This window comes from Herpailurus yagouaroundi, unplaced genomic scaffold, assembly GCF_014898765.1.
Source record: "Herpailurus yagouaroundi ecotype Mexico unplaced genomic scaffold, PumYag 163, whole genome shotgun sequence".
Classification (NCBI taxonomy): domain Eukaryota; kingdom Metazoa; phylum Chordata; class Mammalia; order Carnivora; family Felidae; genus Herpailurus; species Herpailurus yagouaroundi.
This window is the reverse complement of record NW_024412404.1, coordinates 31,017,503-31,029,974: the sequence shown is the minus strand read 5'-3', so window position 1 is coordinate 31,029,974 and position 12,472 is coordinate 31,017,503. Positions and strand designations below refer to the sequence as shown.

Sequence of the window (12,472 nt, the reverse complement as noted above, 5' to 3'; positions counted from 1 at the left end):
CCTGATTTCCGCTCAGGTCATGACCCCACAGTTCATGAGTTCAAGCCCCGCATCTGGCTCTGTGCTAACAATACAGAGCCTGCTTAGGATTCTGTCTCCCTCACTCTCTGCCCCTCCCCCACTTGCGTGCGCGCGTGCGCACTCTCTCTCTCTCTCACAATAAATAAAAATAAAAAAAAAAAAAAAAGAAATAGAAGACGACCCTTCTGAGGTACCTCTGGAGTAATCTATTTCTTGAACTGGATGGTACTTAAGTAGATACTGATTTTACAAATATTTCCCGAACTATTGTTTGTTTACTTACTGTATTATATGTGACAATTTTAAAAATTAACAATTTATATACCTTAAAATGGGAGAAACATACATCCTAGATATGATGGTAAAGAAATGTATGGGAGAAAGAAGGAAGCTAGCTTTCTCAAGGATTGCAAAGTTGGTTTCCTTGCTAGCATTGCTGCCAATGACTGGGACCACTGACTGAGAAAGAAAATAGCCCTGATTCCTGTTTTTAAATTGGAGTGACTCAAAGCCAGTAGTTTGATTTCACTTCTTGCCTCTTACTATTGCCCAGGAAGGAATGATGGGCTGTGGGACAGGAGCAGAGAACTAGAAGCAACCTTTCCTTTTAAGACAAATGTAGCAGCAGAATCCTGCTCAACCCACCACTTCCTGAGGATACCTTCAATCACATGGAATTGGCACATGAAATACATTACCATCTCAGAGCCGCAGTAACGACAAGTGTTAGTCTCACACGATTTAGCATATGACCAAAAGAGTCAAGACTCTAAGGAAATGACAACTAATGTCATATTGTATTCCAGATGAGATTCTGGACCCAGAAAAAGACATTAGAGGGAAAACTGATGAAATTCTAATAAGGTCCACAATTTAGCTAACAGCACTGCAATAATGTTAATTTGTTGGTTCTGATCCTTGTACTGTTGTTATGTAAGGTGCTAACATCAGAAGTTAGTGGTTAAGTATACAGGAACACTCTGTATAAGTTTTGCAACTTTCCTATAAATAAAATGATTTCAAAATAAAAAGGTAAAATTATTTTAAAAATTTAGTGGGAAAATCACCCTTACCTTATGGAAAATTAACATCCTATTTTTATAGGAAAGCTTAGCTATTATCTATAAAATTCTGTCATAAACAAAAAAATACCAGCAATGACAATGTGATACTGCCCAGTTACTATGATAGTAAAGAGAAAACGAGGTTTTCATTTAAAGACAGTGTCAATGTGTCGCTCAAGAGTTTTCCTAGGACCAATGATGCCTTTTAACTTCTTTTTTTTCTGTTGGCAACATAAGGTGCCAAACATACTAAGCAGTCAATTAAAACAGGAGGGGAAGAATAAGCTAAGATAGAATGCTGTAAGAGCTACAGCTGGTCAATGTAAAACTGAAGGTCATTTCTACCTGTAGTCTTCTAGAAACTATTTGGCTGGCTTTTTAAAAGTCCTGATGAAATCAGCTTATGAGGTAAAATACACACACCATGTTAGTAGAATCTACAGTTGAAAATGCAAAATCTTATAATATAGTAAGGATCACCACTGTAGCAATCAAAAGGAAGAGACGTTTAAGTTCTGTATCCAGATACTGAAATGTAATTAGGCATTTTCCCAACCTGCTAAATGGACTGAAAAAAGTTAAAATAAGAACATAAGTGAACTTCAAAATTGGGACAGAAAAGTCATCTTACAAATAGACTGCTTTTTAAAAAAAGCCAAGAAAATCAGGCAGCCATGTAAAGACTGATAAGAACCCCAGGGATAAATTTAACAAACCAAAGAAAGCTGGTAAAATACATCAAAGATAAAGTATAATTGTTACCCACCAGTTCATTTTGTTGCTTTAAACAACGCTCTCTGTCTTCAGCATATTTTTTCATCTCTTTGTTTCGTAGATTCTCAGCTTCTTTTGCTTGAGTGATAAGCATCATTTTTTCTTCTAGCCATTTCTTTCTATCAGCTTTATATTTATGTTCAGATTCCTATATATATAAATAGTACAAGTAACTATCACATGCTGAATAAGTAATAGTCGGTAAATGTATTTTTGTAACATATTCATATAACCCATCACTTGTTTTACCTTTTTGAAAACTTAAAAATAAGCATTTTTCACTAAACAATGATAAGAACAGAGTTTATTTTGGATTATAGAATGAATGCTGCTGGTTTCCTTTTCTAAATGGACTTCATTTTATAAACTTTATTTTGCTATGAAGTTCATTTAAGGACTCTCCTTCATCAGTGACCTTAAGAAGAAATAAACAACTTCTATTTCTGAAAGAGTTACAAAGACCCAAGTCTTTCTAAACACCAGAAAACAAACAAAAAAAAAGACTTGGTTTGTGATGGTTCTTTTTTTTTTTTTTAATTTTTTAATATTTATTTATTTTGAGAGAGAGAGAGAGAGAGAGAGAGAGAGAGTAAGCAGGGGAGGGGCAGAGAGAGAAGGAGACACATAATGTGAAGCAGGCTCCAGGCTCTGAGCTATTAGTACAGAGCCTGACACGGGGCTTGAACCCACAAACCGTGAGATCATGACCTGAGCCACAGTTGGACGCTTAACTGACTGGGCCACCCAGGGGCCCCCATGATGGACATTTCTAATTGCATGATATCAAAAATAAAATATTCCTGGGTATACAGGATGCCAAATAAAAAACAACTTGTACAACAGGACGTTTATTAATTTAAGGAACACTGGGAATAGCTAGACTGAAGTAATTTCCTTTCCAGAATTAGAAAGTTTACAATCTAAGATATGTGATTACGTCATTTGAGGACAACATAAAATAAACCAATATGAACTTAATATGAACATTCTCAATATAGTTAATATATTTTTTCATAAATAATGCAGTATTTACTTTGTTTTAGCTGCTTTGGGGTTTTCCTAACAGCAAGTGTAAATTTTAGAATACAAATTAACAGTTAACAAAAGAAAATATTCTTTATTTATTCAGTATCTGATTATATACGTAGCATGAGTTTAAGAAAACCATTTAGGTACAGCCAACTTTTAAAAATCATTATTATGCTTTCTTCAATTTTAAAACCAGTCCTTTCTAATCAAATGTAGAAAATTTTAAGTAGTATGTGGTAAACCCCATTAGAAAAATATTTCCCCGATATGTTATATGCCTTACAGTATTTAGAGTTGAACATGGAAAAAATATAAACACAAAACAGAGTATCTTCTATTATGATGCAGTTTCAAATATATTCCAGTGTCCACATACACAACTGTATTCTTTTCCAACTTCATAACTGAAAATTAAAATGATTATTTACAAAATAATCTTCCTAACAGTCCTCTTCCCCACAGCAGAATTTGATGACTCAGAAGCTTAAGGAGTAGAAAAATAGGTACAAACACATAAGAAGTTGTGAATTAAGAATTAGATATATAGAATATAAAAATGAACACCCAACCACTGTATTTTCCTAGGCACTAACAGTGATTTGTATCTTGAGAATTTCCACGCTATGTCATTTCAGTGTATACTGAAAAATTATACCTATATGCTAACATTTCCCAGGAGTATTTCACCCATATCTAAATTAATTATAAACTATTTGCCAAATTCTCTCTCATGAGAAATACAATGGAGAGATACATACACACAGAAAATCGTACCTGTAACTCATCCTGAAGCTTACTGAGCTTTTCACTAAGTACATCTGTGTTATCCTCAAGTTCTTTATTTGACCTTTGATTACTTCTGTCTTCCAGATCTTTGCATTTTTCCTTCCATTTTTCCAATTCTAATTTGAAAACATAAATTTATTTTTTAAAGCATATGAAAAAGTTATACCATACAGAGATACCTGTGGCATGAGATACAGACAAGAATCAGCAGAACCCAGAAGAAAAAACATAAACCCAGATGAGAACAGAGCCAATTCCAAGGACTTCATTTTTAAGAGTTCTTACCAAATCCAAATTCTTAGAGAAAAGAAAGTACAAGGACCTCTCAAGAACCCACTGAATAGTGTTCAGAGTATACAGTGTTAAATACATCTTAACCTTAATTATGTAGGAAACTTCTCAAAAATAAAAAATAAAATAAACCGTGATGGTATTCTGAAGGATAGAATCAGGGTATTTACTGACATAAACATATAAGATGATACTAAAAAGCTGGACAGAGGTGAAACTCGATTGAGAAATGTATTCTTACGTCTGGGAAACATTATAAGCTATCATCCAGTTATTATGAAAGTGTCCTTATTCCTTCTTTACTACATATAATTTTACTTAAGACAAAACAATTTTCACCACAATGGAAAACAGCAAGTGATAGGACATTAGGAAAACACGCCAATACTTTTATTATACTCAACTCCTTCTAAAAGGGAAAGAAATCTAGGAAAATACAGAGAAGAAAATACAGACCTTGAGATATTTAAGCAACCATGTTTTACCTGTGGCCAGTCTTTCGGCTTCCTCTAACTTCACCTCGAGCACTTGATCTTGTTCTGCCTGAGTTTGTTCCTGTTCTTCCAATGTCATTCGCATGTCCTCAATTATTTTCTCTTTAACATTTAGATCTAAAAATTTGAGGAGAACATTTTAGAAACTACTAACATGTACATCTAGCTATCCAATTTTTCTTGAGTTCTTCTAAAATTAAAATACACTTTTATTAACTATAATAGAATCTGAGTTCCACATAAAAGCTTTGTCTTGTTCACTGCTGTACCTCAATGCCTAGAACAGTACTGGCAGATATGAAGCACTAAATAGGTACCTGACATACAGATAGATACTTGAATGATTGCAAGAATGGATGGATGGAAAAGAAACTCTTTTCAGATAAAATTAACAATTTTTTATAATATCAAACTATTGGTACTAATAAACACAAATCTCGGGGCTTAGAAAAACCATTATTTGCAAAACATTCATTTTCAGTATAATATTCTCAAACCAAAAGTAAAACGTTTACCTCCTAAAAACAAAAAGGGCTCAATCCCAATTTGACTTTTTTTTTTTTTTTTAGATCTCAAGTAATTATTTTTTTCTACAAAAATTTCCAAAGCCAAATATTTACTTCTAGTTTTTTTAAAATCAGCTCTTCAGGAATGACTGTGCTATTAGCCTTACCAAAATTGTTTCTGGCCCTTAAAAAATGACAATAATGACATAAACAATTCTATTTTAATGCTGCCTGCCAGAAAGAGGGAAAAAGGAAAATGTGGCCTCTGGTGACGGCCACATTTGTAGCAGGGCACTACTACGAAACTTACCAAAACTATTATTACTGATGCCAGAGTTAATAAACCTCTAGATGCATACAGTTCAACCTCAGGTCACTGAACATTAAAAATGACAAAAATCTCAAAAGGCCTTCTCAAAGTGCACATAAAGCAATTAAGAAAATAAAGACAAAACACTAAGAAAACATTATATGAGTAATTTTTAGTATTTCTGTCCATTTATGTAAGCTGCCAGGAGTGCTAATAAAACAGAATTCCTCCTAGGATCAAAAGGAGTCTTAGTATTATTATCTAAACTCTTTCTTTTAAAAAGTATGATTTGCAAATATATTCAGATTATACAATTAATTAATTAAAAGTTTATTCAAAGAACCCCTTCTCTCTTCCACCCTAGATTTTACTCTAAACTAGAAGGCTAGAAAGAAAAAGGTTTAAGTATCTAGTTACCAATTAGGAAAGTCCCAGGACACCAATGACAATTTCACTAATGACTATTATTATTTGAAAGGTAGGTGCAGTTAAAAAAAAGAAAGAATTATTTTATCAGTCACTACCTCCAATAATATACACTTCATTTCAGGAAGCAATCCAGGAATACACAACTAATAAAATGAAATAAAGCAGCATGAGGACAGCTAGGAGACAGCTATCTCTTCACTGCTATCTAAAGATAGCCGTGAGCTACCACAGCTAAATAAATGACTGTCAAATAAGCCAGCAACCAAGCATTAAGCATTGAGGGGAGAGCGTCACTAGAGCTATGGTGTCCTAGGAAGGCTTCAAGGAATAAAGGCTTCAACATAACATTTGTGAACAAGTAGGAAGTAGAAAAAAGGGCCATCACGTACATGAGGCCAGGGAGAAAAATAAATATAAACGCCATCAAAGACTCCAGACTAGAAATACTCACTTATTGATAGTTAAAATTTATTTCAGAATATATACCAGATGTACACGGACCAACTACAGAAGCATGAAACCACAGGACACCAGTTTCACATATCACACTGGCAAAAGTCAGAAGTTTGGTAACACCTGATACTGGCAAAATGTGGGGAAACAGGCATTCTATACACTATTTTACTGTGAATATAAACTAGTTTAATCACTTTAGGGAGCAATTTAGCAATATTTATCAAAATTTCAAATACTCATCATTTGGGCCAACAATTACACTGCTGAGACTTTTCCTTACAAATATATTTACATGTATCCACACTTTTGTACAAATTTATTCATGGTAATGTCTATAATAACAAAAAAACAATAATCAAAAGTATTTTTTTCATCAAGAGTTCATATTACTGGACACTAGATTATAAATGTGTTGTTAATTTTCTTAAGTATGATACTGTATTTAGGTAAGATGATTCCTTACCTTATGAATTTCATGATAAAGTATTTAAGCGTAAAGTATCATTGATGCCTGCAAATATCTTTCAAGTTGCTCAGTTTTATACATGCATATTAGAGAAAGAGACAAGAGCCAGAGACATGCAAATGTGACAAAATATTTAAAAACAGTGAATCTAATAAAGGGTATTCAGGTGATCTTTACTTTCTGATTCCTTTACAAATGTTTATTTCTTAATTAAAATTTGAGAAAAATAGGAATAATGATTCCTACTTTATAAGCAATTGAAATTGTACCTTAAATTAGCATATAATATTCTCTACTAGATTTTGACATTATGTTTCATTTATGATCAACACCATATCTTCAGGCAAATGAAGGACTCCGCTCCTTGCAATAGTGTATATTAAAATCAGTTTTATCTCCTCTATCCTAATAAATTTTATTACATTACTTAAGGTTTTCTTTCAAGGGAATAAAATTTTCTTTTCCCATTAAAAAAGGGGGGGGGGGTTGCCGCCTAGGTGGCTCAGTTGGTTGGGTGTCCAACTTCGCCTCAGGTCATGATCTAACCATTCGTGGGTTCGAGCCCGATGTCAGACTCTGTGCTGACAGCTCAGACAGCAGCTTGGAGCCTGCTTCAGATTCTGTGTCTCCCTCTCTCTGCCCCTCCCCCACTCTCTCTCTCTCAAAAATGAACATTAAAAAAAAAGTCATATTAAATACAGTATGATATATCAATATCAATAAAATGTAATACTATTTAGCCTTTTAAAATAAAGGTTAAGGGGCACCTGGGTGGCTCAGTCAGTTGAATGTCCGACTCTTGGTTTTGGCTCAGGTTGTGATCCCAGGGTCATGGGATGAGCATTGGAGCCTGCTTGGGATTCTCTCTCTTTCTCTCTCTGCCCCTTTCCCCCAATCTTTCTCTCTCTCAAATAAAATAAAATTACAAAGTTAAAAAGGGCGGGGGGGGGGGAGGGGGAAAGGTAAAGTAAGATCTGTGTGTGATCATATGGAAAAATTTCTCTAAACTTCCCAAATATGTAGAGACTTATTGTTTTAGTTAGTGATTTCTTCTGGGGTATTTTTCTTGAGATCATATATTTCCAAAGGAAATGTGTGGTCTTTTATTTGCCTTCTTTATCACAGGAATAGAGGCAAATAGAGCAGGTCACAATAAGAGAACAAAACAAATTAGTCTGGATAGAGCAGTCAAGTTATATTAGGCTAGAAAAAGGTAGACTAAAATCCCTAGCTAGAGGGTAAAAGTTTGTGTAGGCAATATGAAAGGATTGAAAAATTTTAATAGGAAAATGACAATGAAAGAAGAGTTTTAGAAAAATCTAATCTAGCTGTGTTGCTATACGAGTGAGTTTGACATAAAACCTGGCAATGAGCTAAGACAAATATGAGGAGTAAAAAGAAGTAAAGTAACTTAGGTACTACTTCTGAGGGTGTGGGAAGACAATATTATTTAAAGTCTAAAAGCAAAGACAGTCAAACATTTTCTGCAAAGGGTCAGATAACAATTATTTTAAGGGACTATAACAACTATTTACCTCTGCCGCTGTAATATAAAAGCAGCCAGACAATACAAGAGAATGTGTTGCTATGTTCCAAAACTACTTAAAAAATTAGGCAGTAAACTTGATTTGGTCAGAAGACTTCCATTTCCTAATCCCTGGTCTAAACAATGGAAATAGTAGACATCAGTAACAGAGATCCAGAAAGTTAAAGCAGTTTGAGCACAGACATTCACATTCAGAATTTAATAAGACTTCAAAAACTTCAGCATAGGAAAAGAAAATTGTAGATCAATATCCCATATGAAAATAGTTGCAAAACCTCAACAGAGTACAGCAAACTAAGCCCAGCAACATATAAAAAGCATTATACACCATGACCAAGTGGGATTTATCCCAGGCATGCAAGTTTAGTTCAACATATGAAAACCAATCAATGCAATACACCTAATTAATTAAGAATAAAATCATACAATTGTCTCGATGGGATGCAGAAAAAGACATTTGACAAAATTCAACACATTTTAATGATAAAAACACCCTATGAACTAGGAACAGAAAGAAGGGAACAAACTTCCACAACCTGATAAAAAGCATCTACAAAAACCCAACACCTAACATTATACATAGTGGTTAAAGAATGAAAACTTTCCCCCTACAATCAGGAATAAGACAAAAATGTCCACGCTCATCACTTTTATTCAACACTGTTCTGGAGGTTTTAGCCAGAGCACTTAAACAAGAACAAGAAATAAAAGTCAAAAAGAATGAAAACAAAGAAGTAAAACTACCTTTATTTGCAGATGACATGATACTGTACATAAGAAGAAAGAGACAGAAAGAAAGAAAGAAAGCCCTATTAGAGTTCATAAAGTAGTTCAGCAAGTTTACAAGATACAAGATAAATATAATTAAATCTATTGTGTTTCTATATACTAGCAATTAACAATCCAAAAAATGGTATTAAGGAAACAATTCCATTTTCAATAGCATTACAAAGAATAAAACAGTTAGAAATGAATTAACAAAAGATGTGCAAAATGTATACACTAAAAAATAAAAAATATCACTGAAAGGAATTATAGAAGGCCTAGCTAAATGAAAAGATGTTCCACGTTTGGTTGACAATTTCTCCAAACAGATCCTCAAGATATAACACAATTTCCATTAAAATTCTAGCTGGCTTGTTTGCAGAAAATCACAAGCTGATTCTAAAATTCATGCGCAAATGCAATGAACCCAAAATAGCCAAAATAACACTTCCTAATTTCAGAACTTACTGTAAAACTACAATAACAATACAGTGTGGTAATGGCATTGAAAGTCCAAAAATAAACATTTACATTGATGATCAACTGATTTTGAACAAAGGTGCAAAGACAATGCAGTAGGGGAAAGAAGAGTCTTTTCAAAAATTGGTTCTGGGACAACTGAATCTTCATATGTAAAATTAAGTTAGACACCCCTACCTTACACCATATACAAAACTATAACTCAAGTAGATTAACTCAAAATGAATCAAAAATCTAAATATAAGAGCTAAAAGCTTAAAACTCTTAGAAGAAAACACAGATGACTTTGGATTAAGCAACAGTTTCTTAGACATGATACCTAAAATACAATCAGTCAAAACAGATAAATGGGACTTCATCCAAAACTTTTATGCATCAAAGGACACAATCAAGGGAATGAAAAACAACCCACAGAATGGGAGAAAACATTTGCAAATCTATCTGATAAGTCATGTATCCAGAATATATAAAGAAGTCTTACAACACCATAATAAAAAGACAAATAACCCAAATGAAACATGGGCAAAGGACTTCAATTTCTCCAAAGATATACAAGTGGCCTATAGCACAAGACAAGATGCTCAATACCAATAGTCATTAGGGAAATGCAAATCAAAATCACAATGACATAATACTTTATACCTACCTGCATGTTAGGTTAGTGTCCCCCCCACAAAATTCATGGCCACCTACGATGAATATGACCTTATTTGCAAGAGAGTAGTTGCAGATATAAGCAAGTTAAGAATAAGGTAAACTAGATTAGAGTGGGCCCTAAATCCAATATGACTGGTCTTCTTTTAAGAAGAGGGTAATTTGGACAGAGACACATAGGGAGAAGACACCAATACAGACACACCCATAAGAAAGATGGCTATGTTCCCTATCCCCATTCATCACGTTCTCTCTCTGTCTTAAAAATAAGTTAAACATGGGCGCCTGGGTGGCGCAGTCGGTTAAGCGTCCGACTTCAGCCAGGTCACGATCTCGCGGTCCGTGAGTTCGAGCCCCGCGTCGGGCTCTGGGCTGATGGCTCAGAGCCTGGAGCCTGTTTCCGATTCTGTGTCTCCCTCTCTCTCTGCCCCTCCCCCGTTCATGCTCTGTCTCTCTCTGTCCCAAAAATAAATAAAAAAACGTTGAAAAAAAAAATTAAAAAAAAAATAATAAGTTAAACATTAAGAAATTTAAAAAAAAAAAAGGGTGCACCCGGATGGGTCAGTCAGTTGAGTGTCCGACTTGGGCTCAGGTCATGATCTCACAGTTTGTGAGTTCGAGCTCCGCGTCAGGCTCTGTGCTGACAGCTCAGAGCCTGGAACCTGCTTCAGATTCTGTGTCTCCCTTTCTCTCTGCCCCATCCCCACTCATACTCTGTCTTAAAAATAAGTAAAACATTAAAAAAACTAAAAAAAAAAAAAAAAAAAAAAAAACCAGAAAGATGGCCATGTTAAAACAGAGACAGATTGAAGTTATGCTGCCATAAGCCAATGAACACAAAGTACTGCCATCAAGCATTAGAAATCAGAAGAGACAAGGAAAGATTCTTCCCCAGAACCTTCAAAAGAAGCATATCCCTATCAATACCTTCAGATTTCTTGCTTTCAGGGCCGTGAGAAAAGAAACTTCCATTGTCTTAAGCACCAAGTTTGTGATACTTTGTTAGAACAGCCCTAGGAAACTAATACTATAAATTTTTAAATGAAAAATAACCAATTCTGGGAACTATTTGGAGAGCTTTCATTCACTGTTGGTAAGAATGTAAAATGGTATAGCCATTGAGGGAAAATTTCATAGTTCCTCAAAAACTTAATTACAGAGCTATCATCGTATGACCCAGTAGTTCCACTCCTGGATATATATCTCCAAGAGAACTGAAAACATATGTCCACCCCAAAATTTATACACAAATAGTCATAAAAGCCAAAAAGTAAAAATAACCCGTGTCCAGCAACGGATATATAAATAAAATGTGGTATATTTGTTATGATGGAATATTATTCAGCCACAAAAAGGAATATAGTACTGATACATGCTACAGTATGGATGAAACTTGAAAACATGCTAAGGGAAAGAAGTGAGACACAAAAGGCCACATATTGTATGCATCCATTTCATGAAATGTCTGCAACAGGCAAAGCCAGAGACAGAAAGTATGTTAGTAGATGACAGGGACTGAGGATTGACAGCTAATGGGTATAGGGTTTCTTTTTTGGGTGATGAAAATGTTCTGGAATTAGATAATGATAGTGATTGTACAACCCTGTGAATTTACTAAAATGCACTCAGCATTACACTTTTAAAAGGTAATTATTAGGTATTATAGCTCAATTTTTAAAACAAGAATTTTATACTAAGATAGCTAAGTAGATGGCACTCAGTGTTTAAATGGACATATAGAGGGGCGCCTGGGTGGCGCAGTCGGTTAAGCGTCCGACTTCAGCCAGGTCACGATCTCGCGGTCCGTGAGTTCGAGCCCCGCGTCGGGCTCTGGGCTGATGGCTCAGAGCCTGGAGCCTGTTTCTGATTCTGTGTCTCCCTCTCTCTCTGCCCCTTCCCTGTTCATGCTCTGTCTCTCTCTGTCCCAAAAATAAATAAACGTTGAAAAAAAAAAATTAAAAAAAAAAAAAATGGACATATAGAAGCCAAAGTGAAAATGCCCTTTGTGTTTGTTGGGGAATGAAAATCACAGGAGTGAATGAACTCTCAAATGAGAAAACAAAAGGAACAAAGAGGATGAGGCCTTCGTTAGGAAAGTTGCCACAGTGGCTGAGGCTCATTCTGAGAGACAGGCAGCAACTGGTACAGAACATATCACAACAGCTGAGACAAGTCTCAAAAGGGGGGAAGCTACATATTTACCATTTTATTCAGAAAAAAATATACTCACACACAATAAATGCTACATAAAAAATGAAAAGGAGGAAAAGGAGGAGAGTGAATAATTATGTCAAAATAAAAGAAAGGACAAAGGAAAGGAGGGATTGCAAAAAGCTAATAGATTTGAAAATACGTAGGTTATAAGTGACTTGGGAGCAAGTTTCAAGAGCATGGAAGTCAG

The 12,472-nt window shown here is 34.8% G+C and overlaps 1 protein-coding gene across 1 annotated transcript in view; it reads right to left on the bottom strand.

The window, feature by feature from the left end:
- Positions 1 to 12,472, bottom strand: part of KIF20B (kinesin family member 20B) — a 73,633-nt gene that overhangs the window by 16,617 nt on the left and 44,544 nt on the right. The window contains exons 24-26 of the mRNA XM_040486907.1: positions 4,451 to 4,576; positions 3,663 to 3,790; positions 1,852 to 2,007 (exon numbers count right to left, since the gene is read on the bottom strand). Of these exons, the coding sequence (XP_040342841.1) occupies positions 1,852 to 2,007; positions 3,663 to 3,790; positions 4,451 to 4,576 (410 nt within the window). The remainder of the gene's footprint in view (positions 1 to 1,851; positions 2,008 to 3,662; positions 3,791 to 4,450; positions 4,577 to 12,472) is intronic.